The following is an 18,985-nucleotide window of genomic DNA, read 5'->3' as shown; positions in this document are numbered from 1 at the left end:
ATTAAAATACGGGTAAAGTCTGTTCTTAATCAAGATTTATTATGTTTGGGTTGTTAAAAATTTCAAAATGCACACCAAGATATTGATCGTTTCTTAGGCCTGTTAATACTATCCTAACGAGCTCATAAAATCGATTGGTAGAGAAATATATCTTGTTCAATTTCAAATAATATAGTTAAAGATGAAAAGAAAATAAAAAATACTTTTTTGAGAGTTGCAAGTTTTCTACATTCGTTTGAATAACACCTATGTTAGAAATTTAAAGAGCTGATAATATTTTTGATCTCGAAAGAGAAACAGATGGTATGCTTTTCAAATATGAAAGGTTGGTTAGCATAACCAATATTTATACTTTTTCACTATCTAGAAATGATGAATAATGATCCCATACAAACTCTATCATTATGGAATCGAAACTCCACTGTCCTAACTTGTTTCTCCAATGCGTTGCTTGTGGTGGTAATTCTAAAAATACGGAGAGCTCTGCTTTTGGTTCCCAGACTAATAGCTTCGTAATCATAAATTGTTTGTTCCCGAATCTCAAGTTTTGTTCACTGATATACAACTTGAAGAAGGAAGTCATCCCAAATTAGAGTTTTCAACTCAAAATGATGCGGTTTCATCTCAAATTGAAACTACTTACCATGCGTTTGCAGTAATTTGAAATGGATCTAATTATTAGATAAATTTACATCTCTCCTGTTGTTCTGATCTGAGTAAACTTAAAATCTTCATCTTCATCATTTCGTCTTATTTTATTGATGGACATACTGTCTTCTGTTACTTATTATATACTTATTTAGCTCGAAAAGGTATTTTCCGTAACTTGTTATTTTTACCAACTTTACTATGTTTACTTATTCATCAATAACAGAAAAAAATACTTAAATCAATGGACTAGTAGAAGGTTTACCAACTTTGAGAAAAAATGAAAACAGTCTCTAGATTCTCCAGGAAAATATCCATACACACTTTCAAAGTTAAAGAGAGTATCTTTGTTCGCATTTTTTAAGGATTCTGTTGTCAAATATTTTCGACGAATGTATGTTTTAAAACAATCATCCAAATTGCAATGATCCTGATTGAATTGATACAAATTAATTTTGACCCCAATTAAACTGGGTCAAAACAGTATAGCAAAAAAAATTTGACGTGATCTTATAAGAAATTCTAACCGGCATAAATGCAATACACATACCGGCACTAACACTAATGCGAGTTTCCATTTTATTTTGCAGGAAAATAACACTGTGTCGCTATAAAAATAAATATGTTTTAATTAGACATATACATAATTTTCTACTCAAATTCACTCCAAGATATATTTAGAAATATAAATATTTTATGTTCTGATATGTCGCACTAGCGGCTTTAACTTGTCAAATAAAAAACCTATTCGTTGTTATTTATGTAAGTTTTTTGAACGTTTACCGCCACATATTTCAGCTCGGATATCTGAACTAAAAAAACTGCCGGATAAAATTCAACGAGACGATAAGGTGCGTGCACATGGTATAAACGATATTTCTATCAAAAATTATTCAAATGAATTATTTGTTATGTTACTACGTCTATATTTATGAATAAACTAGCGAATAAACAAAGTTATCTAGAGTACAATTTAACAATTTATGTACGCCATCACAATCGAGATTTTGTTATTGATATATTTCAATAGATAGTATCTTATAGATTCTGGATGTTTTCTAATGGGTATATCATATTCAATATACGAGATATAAATTGGACAACGCACCACCATATTCAAAGCCATGTCACAGGGGGACAGTTCGTATATTGGTTTTAACAAAAATTTTCTGGTAGGAGCAGACACAAACTCCAAAAAAATATCGAATAAAAAGTTGAGTTGAATCAAACCTACACATAAATACTAGACTACTCTTTGCAGCTTGTCTGGCCATAACTGTACCAAAGTTTCAGGCTTCGAAAACACTTTATATATACTGTAGAATGAAATACCAAAACAGCATGATTTAGTTGAAAATTCTAATTGTAAATAATTCATCACAAAAAGAACAGCATTTCCTGTGGCATAGACTTAAATTAAAATATTCAATAAGCAGAAACTTGATCCTATTTGGAATCAACCTGGACTTAGATGTCATTTCTTGTAGTACTGGTTTCGTTGCGAACAGTCCATCACATCACGGAAGGACAAAACGACATTTCGGAAACTATAACCCGGGTTCAGAGATTTCGAAGCATCTATAATGAATGGTTTATTATAGAACCCCCTCTCAAAATGTCGAAAAGAAGTATGTACTAAGCTGCAGGTAGATGTTAGAGAGACGTTGGAGAGCAGAATTTATCATTGTTTAGAAAATAATGGAGAACATTTCTAGAATTGAACAGCAGCTATATCATAAGTTATTGATGTGTTGAACTTTTAGATGGAAATGATACCTATAAAGAAAGTGAAACATATTGTAACAATATATTAACATTCACCCACTATTATTCTGTTTACAACCGAATTTATATTTAGTTTATCTTTTTTAAAACTTTCAGTATATGTTCGGAGTGACAATCCAGATACATTTTAGAATTTTTCTTTTCGTTTTCCATGTTTATGTTTTGTGCATATCGTTCTAATACAAATAAAATTCGCTCCAGATGCCTAAAAGCATTTCTTTCTTGCCCACTTCTTTGAAATATTCGGATTTCTCACAAAATTATCCTTTCGATTATACTGTTTTACGAGTGGATTTCCATAAAGTATTTCGTATCTTTTCCATCACATACCATTTACATCAATATTATTTATATTCCCTTCCGTAGTCTGTATGTAATGAGCATACAAGGGTTGCTTAATATTTTATATACAGCTTGAGGGAGACTGTATTCCCCTCTCGTCCCGTGGGATTACTGCGAAAAGAATACGAAAATGTACTCGTAAATTTTATCGAGCGGTACAGTTTTTCTTTCTATCGTTTAAAAACTTCATGCTGGTAAGAGGTTCAAGTGACGATAATATTTTATTTTTCAGAGGACAAAAAGAATGTATAGTACCTACCACAAGCTCTTGTATATGAGTTAATGTTTTTCGTCTTTATGTCGAAAGCCCATAAAGAGAACGTATTTTTTTGTAAAATTTTTCACTAAACCAAAGGTTATTTTACAAAAAAATACGCATAATTTTAGACAAAAAGTTTTCATTAGAAATTCAATTTATCAAACAAAATGATTAAATATTACAAAAGTTTTCATAGTTATATAACTCACAATTTATGAAGTCATCATACAGATAGATTCCAGATTATAGATCCTGCATAAATGTACAGATAGCGTATTGTTTGTTTCTTGTACGCTTATTGTTTATTTCTTGTACACATGCAAATAATCATAACAAGGATCAATTTACAAATTTCAGTTAACAATCGTTAAAAAAGCAGACGTGATACATTACATCTATTTGCATTTTATGGATAGAATTAACTAGCTACTGACTTTGTATATAATAATTATATCGAATCGTAGCAACTATTAAATAAAAAAAATATTTTATTTTTCAGTATTCAGTAAATTACTTCCCATCGACTTTTGTTGGATTTGAGTATTTTTACAGTTCTAGGACGTTCAGAAGGTTTTAAAAAGATTCTTCGAGAAATAATTTGTATTAAAATGATCAAAAGAACAGTAACATTTTGTTTATCAGTATAAAGTACAAACTCCAGTTTTTAGAGACTGGTCTAAAACATTTCAGAAGGCTGGGTAATCTCTTTAATTGGAGTTCTTTCTAAATCCAGACTAATATCCAGTTAACCCTTGAAATCCAGTTTTTAAGTCCGTTCTAAGGATTTTTCGTAAAAGGAAGGCAAATAACTATTATCAGTTTGAACTTTTGAATTAATTTACACTCACAGTATTCAGAACAAAAAGAAATGAAATGAAAGTAGAGGAGAATTTTTTGAATTGAAAAAATATATGAAAGGCTGTGATATTGAATAAGGAGACAAATACATTAAAACATTATTCGGTTTATTTATAAAATATTGAGATATAAATAAATATTCTAGGATATAAAATCATCAGCAAATTTATTAACGTACATATTTCACTTCTGTAAGTTTTCATTTTTCGGAAATAATCATAATTGAGGTAGTAGGGAATTGAACGACCGTCAAAAACATGTGCCACTTGAACTCTTTTAGGGGATTGAACCTTATAGATATTCACGTTTTTTTTTATATTTCTTATATTATTTACTGTAAAGGATGTATTATGGGAAAGACATTTTCAATCAGAGTTTTTCCTCTTAGCTATATAAGTTTCCATGTAAATATTGCGAAAGGAGTGATAAATCTTAACGTAATTCGGCTAATTTGTCTGCAACAATAGCGGGCGAAGGTGCAGGCGTATTGTCGTGATAGAACAGATGTGGTCGTTCTTTCAGTTGGACATCAAAACGTGTCAGAAAATCAGCATAATATTGGCCACTTATCTTTTTCTAAATAATCAAAAACAATTAGATACTTATTGGCCGAAAACATAGTTTTTGCTTTCTTGGATAAAGGTTCCTCGATAAAAGTCCATTATTTCGACTTTATTTTTGTTTCTGAGGTATACTGGTGTGCCCAAGTTAACGTTTGGGAAAACATTCAATCGTTTTAATTTTAATGGCTTTCATAAAGATCCTACTTTGAAAATATATATAAGAAACCAATTGATATCTATGAATTTTTTATTTTGTGTTTTTGTTTCTTTTATGAATATTCTATGTAAATTGTATGCCATTAAAAATGTCAATTACTGAAAGAACCGTGTATTTTTTAATATCAAAATCTTCCTCCGTCGTAATTTTTAATAACTCTATTTCTTGAATGTTGTTGTCGCCTCCCATATCACATTATTTTTTATTGAAAATTAATTTCCGAGAATCAGCAAATTATTCTTTATAATTTTATCCTTTATTGATCCTTCCAAACTTGAATTTTAACTGAAAAACCTACAGACAACATACACTTTCGCACCATTCTGTTAACATTCTACGTTATTAGGAACCTCATTATCGCCAACCCAGAAATACCTTAGTAGCTCTCAGAATTCCCGAGTATTGATGACTCAGCGTGTGATTTTACGTTTGAAGATTAGGATGGAAACTAGTTTTAAGTTGTTAATAGTTGTATTTAGGTCAGATTATTGTATACACAGTGAGTGTTTCGAGTGAAAAGTACGAATTCTGGTATTTGAGTTAGTTTGAGTTTAGTGCCCTTGATTTAATTAAAATAACCAGCTGAAATCCTCAGGAAAAAAATAGTTATGTATTATTATATTATTATGTAGAGAAAATTGGAAACAATAAATAATTTTTTTTAACAATAATGGGTATGAAGTCTGCTCTTGCAAAATCAGAGTTATATCAGATTACGGAAACATGGAAAAATATTTGCTATAAATTATGGAGCAGTAAGTATTTGGCGAAAGCCATCGAATAATTCAAAAGACTCCTCACAAAATGATGTTAATTTTTAATGTATGTCGAATGAGCTGAAATACTTTTTCTAAAATGAGAAAGATGATCGCCTAAGAAATTTAAATAATTCTTAACAAGCTGAAAGAAAACATTTCTTTCCTCATATACTAATGTTTAATTATTGACAGTTCAAAACGAAGCCCGAAGTGTATTCTTTTAAATCACTAGATAAAGACGGCAACTGCTTTCCTCACATTTGCTAGAAATTTACTCAGCTTACTATGGGAAAGATTTAGATATTTTTGATGAAGATCCAATTAGACAACTTAAGAAAGATACTCAATTCAGAAGTTCTATGACTACGTTAGATCTAAAGGTTTGGTCAGCTTTTGGCTCTGTAACGTAGGAAGTAAAAAATATGAAAATTATAATGAACTTAAAGAAGACTATTATAATTAAAAAATATGGAGTGCAAAATGAGCATAGAACTTCTCTTCCTCGCTAGTCACCTGGATAGGTTTCCGGAAAATTTAGAAGATACGAGCGAAGAGCAGGGAGAACTATGCAGCAGCCCTTAAGCGTCGTGGAGCATTTCCGGGATACAAATATGATGTTTGACTATTTTCGTAATATTTACACATCAGAGAAGAGCATTAAAACGTGAAAAGTTATACCGAGCTTATTGAATATTTTTTTTTAGTAAATTGATTCAATATAACTCCAGATATGAAGATGAAGACTAAATTTGAGACAGAGGTGGCTACTGAAATTCACTACCACGTCCAAACCAATGAAGGGGGATTATTTCAATAAGATAATCGGGTACCGCTAGTAGAAACTTCTGTTTAGTTATATCTTCAAAGAGGTGAATAAGTCAGAAATTCAGTTAGGGTTAATCTGGGGTTTACCTCTTACACCACACATTTCTTTTGATATCGTATTAAAATATTGATGTAGGAGAGTGTCATAAACTTTCACATTGAATTTGTTAATCGTTCCTCTTACAATATTCAATAACATCAATTATATACTATCATAATCAATTAGGAAAAGAAATTATTAAGAAACATATACCTTTGACGATAATTGTTCTAAAAGCACCTTGAATTAAAACAATGAGAATGTTAAAGAATTTACAAGAGAACAATTCCTTCCTGTTTTTATCAGAAGTTAAATATATTTTAGTCCATAAAAGGAATTTGAATGTTTTATACGCTCGATAACAGCCACCTCAAAGCGATATAGTTTGAAAAGTCTTACTTCGTTTTTTATATTACATTAAGTATCTACAAATCCTTCCTCGTTCATACCGATAGCTGGTGGCTACGAAAGTAGCACGCAATGTTATTACAGATAATGACCGAGTACGAAGTGCAATAAAATATGGTTTAGGGGATTTCTGGGGTTGAAACGTGTAGCACGCTAAAATTAAATCGTTTACTGATTGAAACATTTATTTTATATGCATTAAATTGCAACAATTTTCTTTTAAAGTGCCTATTTCGTTGCATTTAATTGCATGCAGTTTATTATAAAATAAATATAAAATTTTCAAAAAAAAAATTACGCCTTATTAGATCATTTTTGTAAAGAATAATTTGTACATCTTATGAAATATTGCAATATGATGGATACTTTTTTAATTGTAAAAATGACACCTTTCTGGATTCTATTATTTTTTTCAATCACTTTTGTTAGTCTCCTAGAAGTATTGAAGATTGTTTTTAACCTAAACCCTACTTTTTAAATTTTGTTAAGCTATTGTGTATTTAAAAACGTTTGCTTCTATTGATTTATTGTTTTATTTCTATTGATTGTTTTATCAATTTTACCTATTATGAATACTAACCGAAATGTTATTGGAGATAATTGCTTCACATCCATTGTGTTAATATGAGCGATGAAAAATGGTGAGGTTACTTAAGTTTGAAAGTTGAGAAAAACTGAGATAATTTTTCAAGCAAAAATCGAGAGATCATATTTGGTTTTACAGGTGATCAAATTCCAGGCTTTTGTGTGCCTAAAAAAATGTCGCTTTGATTCCCCACAAAAATTATCGCATCACTGGTATTTTAGGATATTTTTAATACTTAATTTTACTTTTTTGGGAAAATCTGTATATTGGCCTGCATGTAGCACGGAGCTTAACCCAATAGAGCATGTCTGGGACCATCTAGGAGGCTAAATTCAGCAACATCCGGCACCAATAACAACACTAGATGATCTTCAAAATGTTCTTTGTAACGCCTGGGAAAACATGCCGCAAGGATACTTCCAGAACCTGTTTAAAAGCCTTACAAGACGAATGGAAGCTGTAATTAGAGCGAGGGGCGGCAACACACGCTATTAGAAATTCATTGGCTGGTCTTAGTTTGAGCACCGTTCATTTTTTTGTATAGATGTTTTGTATAATTTTTCTGATATTTTCTAGGTTTTAGTAAATCAAACTTTTTGCAAAAGGCGTATCTATTGGTGATCTAATTCGTAATAATAATAAAGTTCGAAAAACACGCAACACATTTAAAATATTCAAAAAATAATGATGCGATCATTTCTGTAGGGTGTATATTTGGTGCATTATACAATTGACACTGATCTAGATTCTCAAATAACAAGAATCATTTAGTTCTATAGCTCTACAAAAATATGTGTAAAGATTGGACCAGAATTGTACAATAAGAGAACCCTACCCCAAAACTTATACACGAAAAACATAGAGAAATAGTTATTAATTCATCATTACCATCATCAAACAGCTAGTCACGTTCACTTCTGTATATAGACTTTCTTTAATATTTGCCACTGAGCACGGTCCCCAGTAACTGTTAGCCAACTGGAAACCATCCTCTTAATATCGTCAGACCAGCGTGTCGGTGGGCGTCTTCTATTTCTTCTTTGGGCTCCACTCAATAATTCTTTTGATGCACGATTTTTTGTTTTTCTGTCCACATGGCCCGCCCAGTTCCACATCAAGCCAGCCAATAACAAATCCGTTAAATATGTCTTCTTGCGTAATGTTATATTTATCACTCTGTCCCTTAGAGGTACACCTTGCATTGCTTGTTCCATTCTTCGCTGCATTACCTAGATTTTATTAATAGTAGCTTTTGTTAAGGTTAGAGTTACTGCACCGTATATTATCACGGGTAGAACGCATTGTTCGAACAACTTATTCATTACTACTTTGTAAGTGGACTAGAAACCAACAAGTTACAAAAGAAATAAGAGTTAAAATCGCGAATATGTTGAAAATACCAGTCTCACGCTAATATAATACTGACAAGAGACCATTAAATAGATTCGTGCTCAGTGTTATAGAACAAAAGGCATTCAACAAGATGCTTCAAATGTCGAACTATCATATGCATGCAACACCATATAAATAATATAGAATTTACACACTGCAGATTGGCATAAGTGACTGTATGTTGTGAGAAACATGTCGGTCTTGATATGTAGAATAATAATACACTATTTTTTGATTAAGCAGATCGACTGAGAAGAAAACATTTCTATTGTTTCATTTCAGTAGATTGTTTCAGATATCAACAAAACAATTAGATCTCTATTAATCAATCCAATGTTGTGTAAGGGTGAAAATTCTGTTCAATTTAAATTGATTCGTGGCTTACCGGCTTACCACAAACAATATTTCCATTATCAATAATATGATGGTTCTAATGGAATTCTAATGCCCTGCAGTTTTTTGGATAAATTGCGTATTTTAGAACAAACTTTTTGTGAATCCCAAAGTGGCTATTTGAGACGTTCTTGACATTAAAAGTTGTTCAGATCGTTAAGAGGGTTCGTGTCAGGTTGGGCATTCATCAATGGTCTCGTTGTACCCCTTATAAACGTAGGAAATGCAAAACTTCATCTGAAACGAGCGTTTCCACGCCCGGAAAATGAAACAGGAAAAAAAATCACGAAGATTGATCGACCAATCTTTACTTGTCAACATTAAGTATTGACGTTGCATATATCGGTATACCTATTTCCTATTTATAGTGTATTTTCTCAGGAATTACATTCTGAAAAGAAGTTTGCGACCTACTTTAGTTTGAAAGGGCTAAATCATGTGTGAGAAAAGTGAGCAATATAAAAACTGCATATTTTTTTTCTTTTTTTTTTCTTAAAACATACGCGTGTAAAATAAAGAGGCTAGTGACATAGATGCCCAATACTCATGTTGCAAAAACGACTTATTATATTATGGATGAGAATAACCTTGAAATTAGTAAGTAAGTAAGACTTTTTAAAAATGTGTAGACGGATGTATATTGAAAATATATCCTCAAAAAAATTCAATCGATAGATATGTATATATTACATCCATTAAACTTCTATATTCACCAATTTGTTCATAACCGTCAATAAAAATGATTAACTGGAATTTTGTTGGTCATGACCAATCTCTTAAGTTTTAATATTTTATATCATAGGACCACTTCGGACTATTTTTATCTGACAATGGTTATTGTAATTAATCAGATTCGTGTTGTATCTACGACTAGTATTTAAGTATGTGTGTATATTACGCAAGATCCAAGATATAATAAGACGATGTGATAAATGATATTAAACAGACTAAAATATTATGTGTGTGTCTACCAACCTGTTATGCACCAACTTCGTCTGAAAATTAATGCGTTCCAATTGTAAATAAACATGGAATTAATTTAAACTATTTTTTCAATGTTGCTCTTCAACGATGGTAAATTTAAATAGAAGAAACGGAATCAACACCACAGGAACACTAAAAACAAAAACAACACAGTTGCTAGCATATGCAGATAGTGTGGTTATTTTATAAACAAGTGAAAAGGAATTGAAAAGTGCGTGAAGGGCTTTCATGGATATGGCAGAAATAGCTAACCTAAAAGTAATCGAGGAGAAATCCAAGTTCATGAAAATGGCATATCCCAAAACCCATAAAAATAAGATAAATCCAACAGTGAAATTACATATACAAAAGATAATTGATTTCGAGCAACAGTAACATCCATATTGGAAGACTTATCAAAGACAATGGCGAGAACAAAGAAGCAAGGTTAACTCGAGGAAAAAACAGGCAGAAACAATAAACAGGATACTAATCTCCAACATTTTCCACAAACTAAGCTACATCTTTATCAGACAGTTTTCAAACCGACAGTATTATATGCAAGCAAAACGTAAATACTTAATAAAGCGGACGAGAACTAGTTATATAAATTCGTAAGAAAAATATAAAGGAGGGAAAAAGGAGGGAGGCATATTGAGAAGAAGGATATACCAGAAAAGTAGGAGACTGTATGATGAACAAGAAATTAGCAAAATCATAATATCCAGAAAATAATTAGAAAAAATGTCAGAATCGAGAGTGGCGAAGAAAATGTCTAAGTCAGACATATTTGGAATTAGTTTTAAAATATGTATTTGGAAAAATCGTTATTCATATTTGTAGGAACAAGTTATATTTCGTTACAAAACAAATCTGTATAAATTGTTAACATAACAAAAATAGATCCCCGTATATACACGATAAATTACAACTGTAAATTCGGTATTATTTCCAACGCATTAACCTCAAATTTCCATTAGCTCTTTCAGGAACTGACACCGTATAATTTATTCGAAAACATCATCTGTAGGAAGGGCTCGTATCCCATTGTGATAATGATCAACATCTGATCAGAAATAACCCAGATGACAACCCTTTACCATATGCGTGAAACATTGTCGCCCTTCCCTGTTAAGGGTGCTCTACCCTGCAACATGCATATTTCATTCCTCCCCTTTAACATTGGCCTGGAATTACTGCCACAGCCGCAATTATACAATTAAAACTATATATTTTTAGATGTAGATATGGGTTTAACGTGTGACGTCTTACTAAGGGTTGATTGTATTTTGACAGTATTAAGTTTGCATTTACATACATTGGGTCTGTAATAAATAGAAAATAATTAGAGGGTGAATCGGATATCAAAAGTCGAAGTCAATAATGTAGGAATCTTTATAAATATGGATTAGGACTAATAATTCGAATGCTTTCACAGTTATTATTTTCATTATAACGTTACCAAAAGAAGGAAGAAAAAAAATGTTATATATTTTATGAGACTGGTAAAATTCATAGATAAGGTATTGATTAACCCGCTCATAATTTAGTATAATATTATTTCGATAAAAAGCTGACGGTGCAAGGATCTAAATGCTGTATGTGGAAGGAGTTCAGTACCACTAAGTTCTTCAATTTTATTCCACGTAACTTTTGTAGTATGTGATCTAGCATTGTCTTGTTGTAAGAGAAGACGTTTTATGTTAACTTAACCTAGATATATTGTTTTGATAAAATCCCATACATTCACATCAGCTATCTACCATATACCTAGGCGTTGACAGCTCGAAAATCTGGAATAAATACACTATGACTAATAGATCCAACAGACACAACACAACAAGATTTTTCGCTCGAATCGACGTATTATTTGATATAACAATAAATTTGTGTAGCATTATTCGATAACTTTTATAGATCTTAGCTAATAATTTTGAAGAGAGTCCGTTGATCGGCTAATGCTGGTTCTAGGCTGGTTTTCTGCTACTTCCCTTGTATCTTCAATATCCCACGCGTGTGGACGACCTGACCGCGAACGTACGTCAAGCGTTAAAACTTCACTATTAAAACGATTAATTCGTGTAAAACGTGTACTTTTCATTGAACTAGAAGATATATTTAAATCGAGATGTAAGAATTTGCACATATGATAACCGACATTACTTTTGAGACAACCTCTGTAAAATATTATAGGGACTCGATGTAACAAATAGCCTAAGAAGGATGCTATTTATAGTTTAGGTTGTACCAAGACTGAAGATCATTGACATTTTCAGTGTGAACTTTGAAATGTTGAATACAACCTTATAAGTGTTGTTTGAAGTATGTAATCCATGAAGGCTGTTGAAAATTTGACATTGTGCATGCAAACATCGATGCTGTGCATGAACTGATTAAACGAAATCATTATATGTCACGTAAGATGGATGCATATTTTGGTATTAATATTACTAACATTCAACCGTGAAGAAATGGGTTCCATTTTAATCTGGCATAACTTGATCTGTGGTCAAAAAAGGTTCCCGTCCATTGCTGTAATTGAATATTGAAAAAATAGCTAAAGCTACATCAAAACTGGAAAAATAACGGATCACACGTACATGCATATGTCCCGAAGCAAGTATGAACCACATCCAACAAAAGTTGGTCCAAGAAGAAGCATATCTTCTCTTGGATTACTGATCAAGTGGTGTCAGAGCAACCTAAGAAGGTTAACAACGAATGGTTTATAATTATTTGTTCGCTAGAAGTCAATGGATAAATTCGGAAATGTCAGAAATTCGGGGAATCATTTTTAATCATAACAGTGTATCCCTCACACTGATTATTAAACAATTAAAGTCAGAATATCAAATTGATGGATCCTAGAGCCTCAATATAGCATAAGATGGTTTCTTTTTGTTTAGACAAGAAAATACGTGGTCAACGACTTTCAACACCAGAAGAAGCTCCTCCGATCCACGAAAAAGGAAACTATTATTAATTGAGAATATTTTGATAAACCATGAAGCATGTTTTGATCATAGAATTTTGTTTTCTTATTGTTATACCTGAAAACTAAACAGGAATCCGCATAGATTCCATATAAGCAAAGTGATAAAATGAAAGTACTACCCCATTTTTATTTAAAACAGTATGACTAACAAAGTTTATAAATTACCAACAATAGCGATTATTCATATGTTTTTGTATGAATTTATTTAGAATTGATGAAGATACATCAAGAATCAATTGTTCTAGCAAGCTACCCCTTAAAAATATAGCTATTCAGATGAACTATTTGAGACCATTTATTAAGTTGATTGGCCAATCGTTTCTACATATATTTTTCTATTATTTTCTGATGTTTCATTGGTTGGTCTCTATTGATAAAACATTTTCTTAACATCTTTTCATACCATTATATCATATCCTTTTGTTTTATGACTATTACAGTATAGTAGAATTTCAAAATTTTTTCTATTTCCTGATTTATCTTTGGTGGTGTTTCTAATTTCTCTTAGCTTTACTGTCAAAAATTTACTAATTTTGTTTCAACTTTTACTGTATTGTTAATTATATTGTCACATAGCAGAAGCTCTAATCGCCACAAGATGTTTGTTGAAAGTATTATGACAAAAGTTTGTATTTGCTGTGGTCAAAATTTAGCCGAAACTCCCTAAAAATCCGTATCGTATAGAAAAGCTGTTTTTAAGCTTTTTACAACTTTCCTAAGTAGCCAAAATAGAAAATCCAGTACTCGATGTTAAATACTCCTTTTTAATTGAAAATAGAATGCGTCAATATTCTCTGATTGCATGGATTCCCCTAGTGGGAAATTAAAAGCCTTTTGAAAGTTAACTCGTGTTTTACAAAATCGGTAGTCGCCATTTACTCTTCGTCTCCCCATATGATGTAGACTTATCCCCTTTTATATTTTTTCTCCTCAAGGTTTTCGGGGCACCCTCTCAGTCTAACTTCTCTACTAAACAGGACTGTATCTAAAAAATATTCTGAGCGTAGGTAGGTGAAATGGCTGGTGATTCTGAAGATTAGATATAAAAATGACAACATCTGTTTTGAATTTGTTATAGGGTTGGTAGGACAAGTGATATTAAGATAATTAATATAAATAAGAACAAACTAAAATAGACCAAATTTCACAACAGCAAGAATAAGCTGCATTAAAACACATGGAAAAAAATATATTATTCAAAGAAAATATAATTACAACGACAAAGAAGTTGAAGTAAATTTTTTTGCATTTTCATCATATATACTGTCATGTTTAGTGTGAGCTGATTGTTTGAAATAACTATATTTCCATTTCACTGTTTTCCTTCATACGACTCATTGATGTGAGAATATTCTCTATTAAATTTGATACACAGTTATAGAGAAATGGGGCGGTGCGCTAGTATAATATGTGATCTGAATTAGGGTTTTTTAGTTATCAGAAAAAAATTAGCTAGATCAGGAGTTGATGTATTTTGCAGGTGGTTCAGATACATTTTTCGTTTCAATTTTTTCTCAAAAAAAATATAATGTTGTGGTGTTTGCGTACGGCATTTTGGCATGCAATGTTGGGTTCTAACATAATATAACATGTTGCTCCATCAAAAATAATATAAATTACGACTTATATTATTATTATCGCAGATATTCTTGTAATCACAGAATTCAATCCATAGACGCCGTCTTAATCCAACCTTCGTATGAGACGTACTTTACATGGATGATGCTAGTAGTTATGTAAAATATATTTATTACGGGACACTTCCAATATACATGTTCCAATTTCCAATGTCTCTTTCCATCTAGTAGCGTTTCAAGCGTAAAGCTCTGGTTGTGCCCACATTCTCGTGTTTTTTGGGTCGACATAAAGAATACTCAAATTTAATTAGTGAAAATAGTGAAATTTAAGTGAGGATGGCTTCTTGTCAATTCCATTTCAATATTTTCAAAAGACAAGCACATATCATTGCAACACTTGTTTTTCCATTCTACTACCAATCAGTCTTTGTACTTCCTCGGACATTCAACACTTTTTATCACACTACCATCTTCAATAATAGTGGTATACAACCATAACAATTTTTATTGGTCTTGTATCACATTTGTTTACATTTGATTTGTTCCAGCTGACAGGTATTTAAAAAATATCTTTTAGATAACAGTATTTTGTAATTCATATCAATTTTCAAATTATTTATACATATCGACATACATACTATTGCCAAGAATGCTTTTTGCAACTATCAGATGTTGTTTTCGTCGGGCACCCTGCCGATATGTACGCGCTGTATATTTTGTATAATATTTCCAAATGAAAGTCTGTGTGAATATCAATATATTTATTACAAAACAAAATACTAAATTTTTAATCCTACATTCAAATTACATTCACAATCTTGTGCGTGATTGGAGTCGAAAACAAACATATCATAAATTCTGTGGTTTCTGTAGCCTTCATACAACAACATTCAGTAAATTATAGTCAATTAACTGTATGAGTCAAATAAATGATAAAATTTGTTCAGTATAGTCCATCGTTTAATGATTCGATTTTTTTGGAACACTTGCCATAAATTATTTACTCTATCAATAAATATATTGTTCAAACAACATAATTTATGAAATAAATTATCCATATAAGTAAGTTCAGGCATGGCATAGTTTATTGAAAATTTATAAAACTTGTCAGGTACTCAATCAGATAATTAAAATTCTGGTAAATTAATCGATATCGATTCGTATCGATAGCACTCTTATTAATCAACTATTGAAATTTTATTAAGTAATATAGTTATCCAAAAAAGAATTTATCATTTTGATACGCTATGTTTGAACTTCTAATTATAATAAATATGTTTGAATACGAGTAGGTTTTTAATAATTATTTCTACCAAATAATTGATAAAAATGTCAAGGAAACTGAAATACAATGGAACAAACAAAAAATGGGATTTCAAATATATATTTCATAATAAACACCTACACTACCCATATTATAATGTAAGAATTCGTAAAGTCATAGAAAATGGCTTATGATCTGGACCATGAAATTGAGCGTGAAAAAACAATTACTTTAAATTAAAAGAAAATATTAGAATTATAAAAAATATTTCAAATTTCTAATTTCTTAATACTGGTAGACATTTCAACAACAAATTGCCTCGTTTTTTAAAACGATAATCCATCCACACCTGACTGACCGATACCTGACCGAGGAAATTCCAAGTAACCTTCCCTTATATACCTGACTTTGGGAAAAACGTAAAAACCTCTTACCTGTTCTTTGTTCCGTACTTACACGAATCCAGGCGAGGCTTTTGGAATCATGGAGAAATTAATTTTCTCTCGAGACCGCGAAGCGATCAGATCTCGAGCGTCGAGATCTCAGTGAAGTTGCGCTGTTTCCCAATCTTATTTTAATCTTTCGATATATATATGTTTTTGTGTATATAGTTTTTTGATATATTATAGTAAGTTTAAGTTATCCAACTTTGTTTTTTGTGCTACCTCTCCACTACCCTCGAAACTAAGACTAGCGCATTATAATATTTAAGTAAGTTAACCACAAAGTGAAACGGTATCTAATATGAAATTTGAATGATTCTACTTCAAAGTAACTCAATGAACTTATCCAAACGTTGAAAATTCCAGTACTGCCTTGTAAAATTCGGAGTTTGCACTTGTTCTCCTTGGAACGAAATCTCATCGATCTATGCACTGATGAAGAAAACAATACGATGACTTTACTTGAGTCACTGGTTTTCCAATTAAAACTGAATTTTTGTCTCGGGATCACACAGTTTGAAACAAAATTTAATGCGGTATACCTTGAACGTGATTAAAGTAAAGAAACTATAGTAGTATACTATCAAGCCGTGTTCAAACTTGTTATTGCTTGTCTCAACACATGAGGTTGTAATACATATATAAGTTGCATTCATGTACCATTATCACATTTTGTAGGACTAAAAATTCATTAACATTGGATAGTTGTTAAAATTAAATATTTTTCCAAACCCTATGTGAAATACTCTAATAATTACGATATTTCTAATTTAAGTCCGTCACTGGAATGTTCCCGCTCTTTGTGATACCATATAATTAAAAAAGAACTGTAAGCTCGGTCGGTATTCATATAATATTTAGTAAATAAGGGAGAGAAATGAGGGGTTCTTATAGTGATGCCCTAAGGGTCTAGGCACACTCACTCTTCAGCTATCCGCAGCTCGATTTTCACTTTGCCGAATATTGGGAGTTATTATTGCCTACTTACTTTCATTTTGCGGGTAGGGTAGCCCATTATATCATCTGAAACAAAGAAGGGAGAATTATTAATAGCAAAACCAGCAGAATATAAATGAAATGTAGTGTGAGTAATTGCGTTTCCAATTATAGCTACTTCTTAGTCTAGAAAGCTTATCGTGCCATTTTTAAAGAAACTATTGCCTTCTTCAAATCTTGTTGAAATGATTATTGATATAGTGAACTCCTGTTGTTAGCACAGCATAACTGTATGAATGCAGAATCACTTTACCAGTATTATATTTCGAAAAATTTCAATACTCAACTGATTAATGATTGTTAATAATAAGAAGTAGACTTAATAGTTTCTCAGTTTTCGGTACATGTTTCAAAAGCTATTTCAAAATTAGAGCTGTTTTTGTAGAAATCATTTTGGAATAGCATATTTCAACTTAAAAAAAGCGGATAAAACAAAATGAAATTGGCATTATAAAAATTAAACAAAGTTTAACAGTAGTTATTGAGAATAATAATAAGAGACTCTCTACAAAATGTGAAATCCACTTTAGTTTACGCCAACAAATACTGGAGATTGATGGGAACCTTTTTAAAGTAGACTGTTTAGCTCGACATAAGAAATTTTCTTTTTTGACATTTCCAGCGTTTTCGATATAAAATGGAAACAGTCGAGGTGGCAGTCTTCTAAAGAATCACCGATTTCATCTATGTGGTGATCACGCCAGGTACACATTTCTCCTAACAACTTCTTCAAGAAAACAATAATCTTTCGACCCCGGAAATTGCAAGCACCCTTCTTTTGGGAATTCTAAAGGTACATCTCCTTGATGTCCTTATAGCATACCGTTAAATAAATCCTCTCCGATATACCTGGTACACGGTTTAGAATAAACCAATATAACTGAATACCTCTACCTTCTCATTGTTACATATTTACAAGAAACCAGGCGAGACGTTTTCAATCGAGTAGAAATTCATTTTGTCTCGGGCCAGTGAAACAATCAGATTCAGCACGCGCGAGTTTAGTTTTTCGTCTTGTATATAGCTTTGTGTTTTATTTGGTATTTATGTATCGGGTGTCTCAATAAGAATGGCTCTCGGCCATATCTCGAGAACCGTCTATAGTACAGCTTCGAAAAAAAAAAAAATTATAACAAGAGTGACCTCGAGAAAAACCTGAAAATTATTTACAGAGCTGTAGGTTCACCGCCAGAGGGCGTAATTAAATACCAAAAATTATAAAATGTATAATTCACAAATTTTGCCTAATTAAGATGCATTTAAACTATGATTATCGTATTCTTCAAGAAATTCAGCGTTTATTTGATTTTACAAGTTCCATCTCTTCAAATAAGAGGTTGGGTGAAGCGGGAGCTTTATTATGAAAAAACGCCTGTAAGTCCAGTTCTACTCAACCTATCTATGCAAACTTAGTCTTTTTGAAGAGAGCTCCTTTCTACCAATGTAAGAGTTATAATTTCGAAACAACCTAATGAGTAACGCATACGCTACAGGGCGCTATTTATTTATTTTTTTAAATCTCGCTATCCTTGAAAAATGTTAGATGGAAACATGCAGTTTTAATTAAGGGATATAAAAGTAGACCAAATTAGCAACAGAATAGCGAAAACCGCATGTCGATATCTTTTTCGTATTACGAGATATCCTAGGAAATGTGTAAATTTTGAGCATTT

The 18,985-nt window shown here is 31.6% G+C and overlaps 1 protein-coding gene across 2 annotated transcripts in view; it reads right to left on the bottom strand.

Annotated features, from left to right (window-relative positions):
• LOC130450907 (insulin-like growth factor-binding protein complex acid labile subunit) overlaps positions 1-17,325 on the bottom strand; it is a 220,711-nt gene extending 203,386 nt beyond the window's left edge. For both annotated transcript variants that reach the window (XM_056789619.1, XM_056789621.1), the window contains exon 1: positions 17,305-17,325. In XM_056789619.1, coding sequence (XP_056645597.1) covers positions 17,305-17,310 — 6 coding nt within the window. In that variant the 5' untranslated portion in view covers positions 17,311-17,325. The remainder of the gene's footprint in view (positions 1-17,304) is intronic.
• Between the last annotated feature and the right edge of the window lie 1,660 nt (positions 17,326-18,985).

The sequence above is a fragment of the Diorhabda sublineata genome, chromosome X (assembly GCF_026230105.1).
Source record: "Diorhabda sublineata isolate icDioSubl1.1 chromosome X, icDioSubl1.1, whole genome shotgun sequence".
Lineage (NCBI taxonomy): Eukaryota > Metazoa > Arthropoda > Insecta > Coleoptera > Chrysomelidae > Diorhabda > Diorhabda sublineata.
This window is presented reverse-complemented; position numbering and strand designations above follow the sequence as displayed.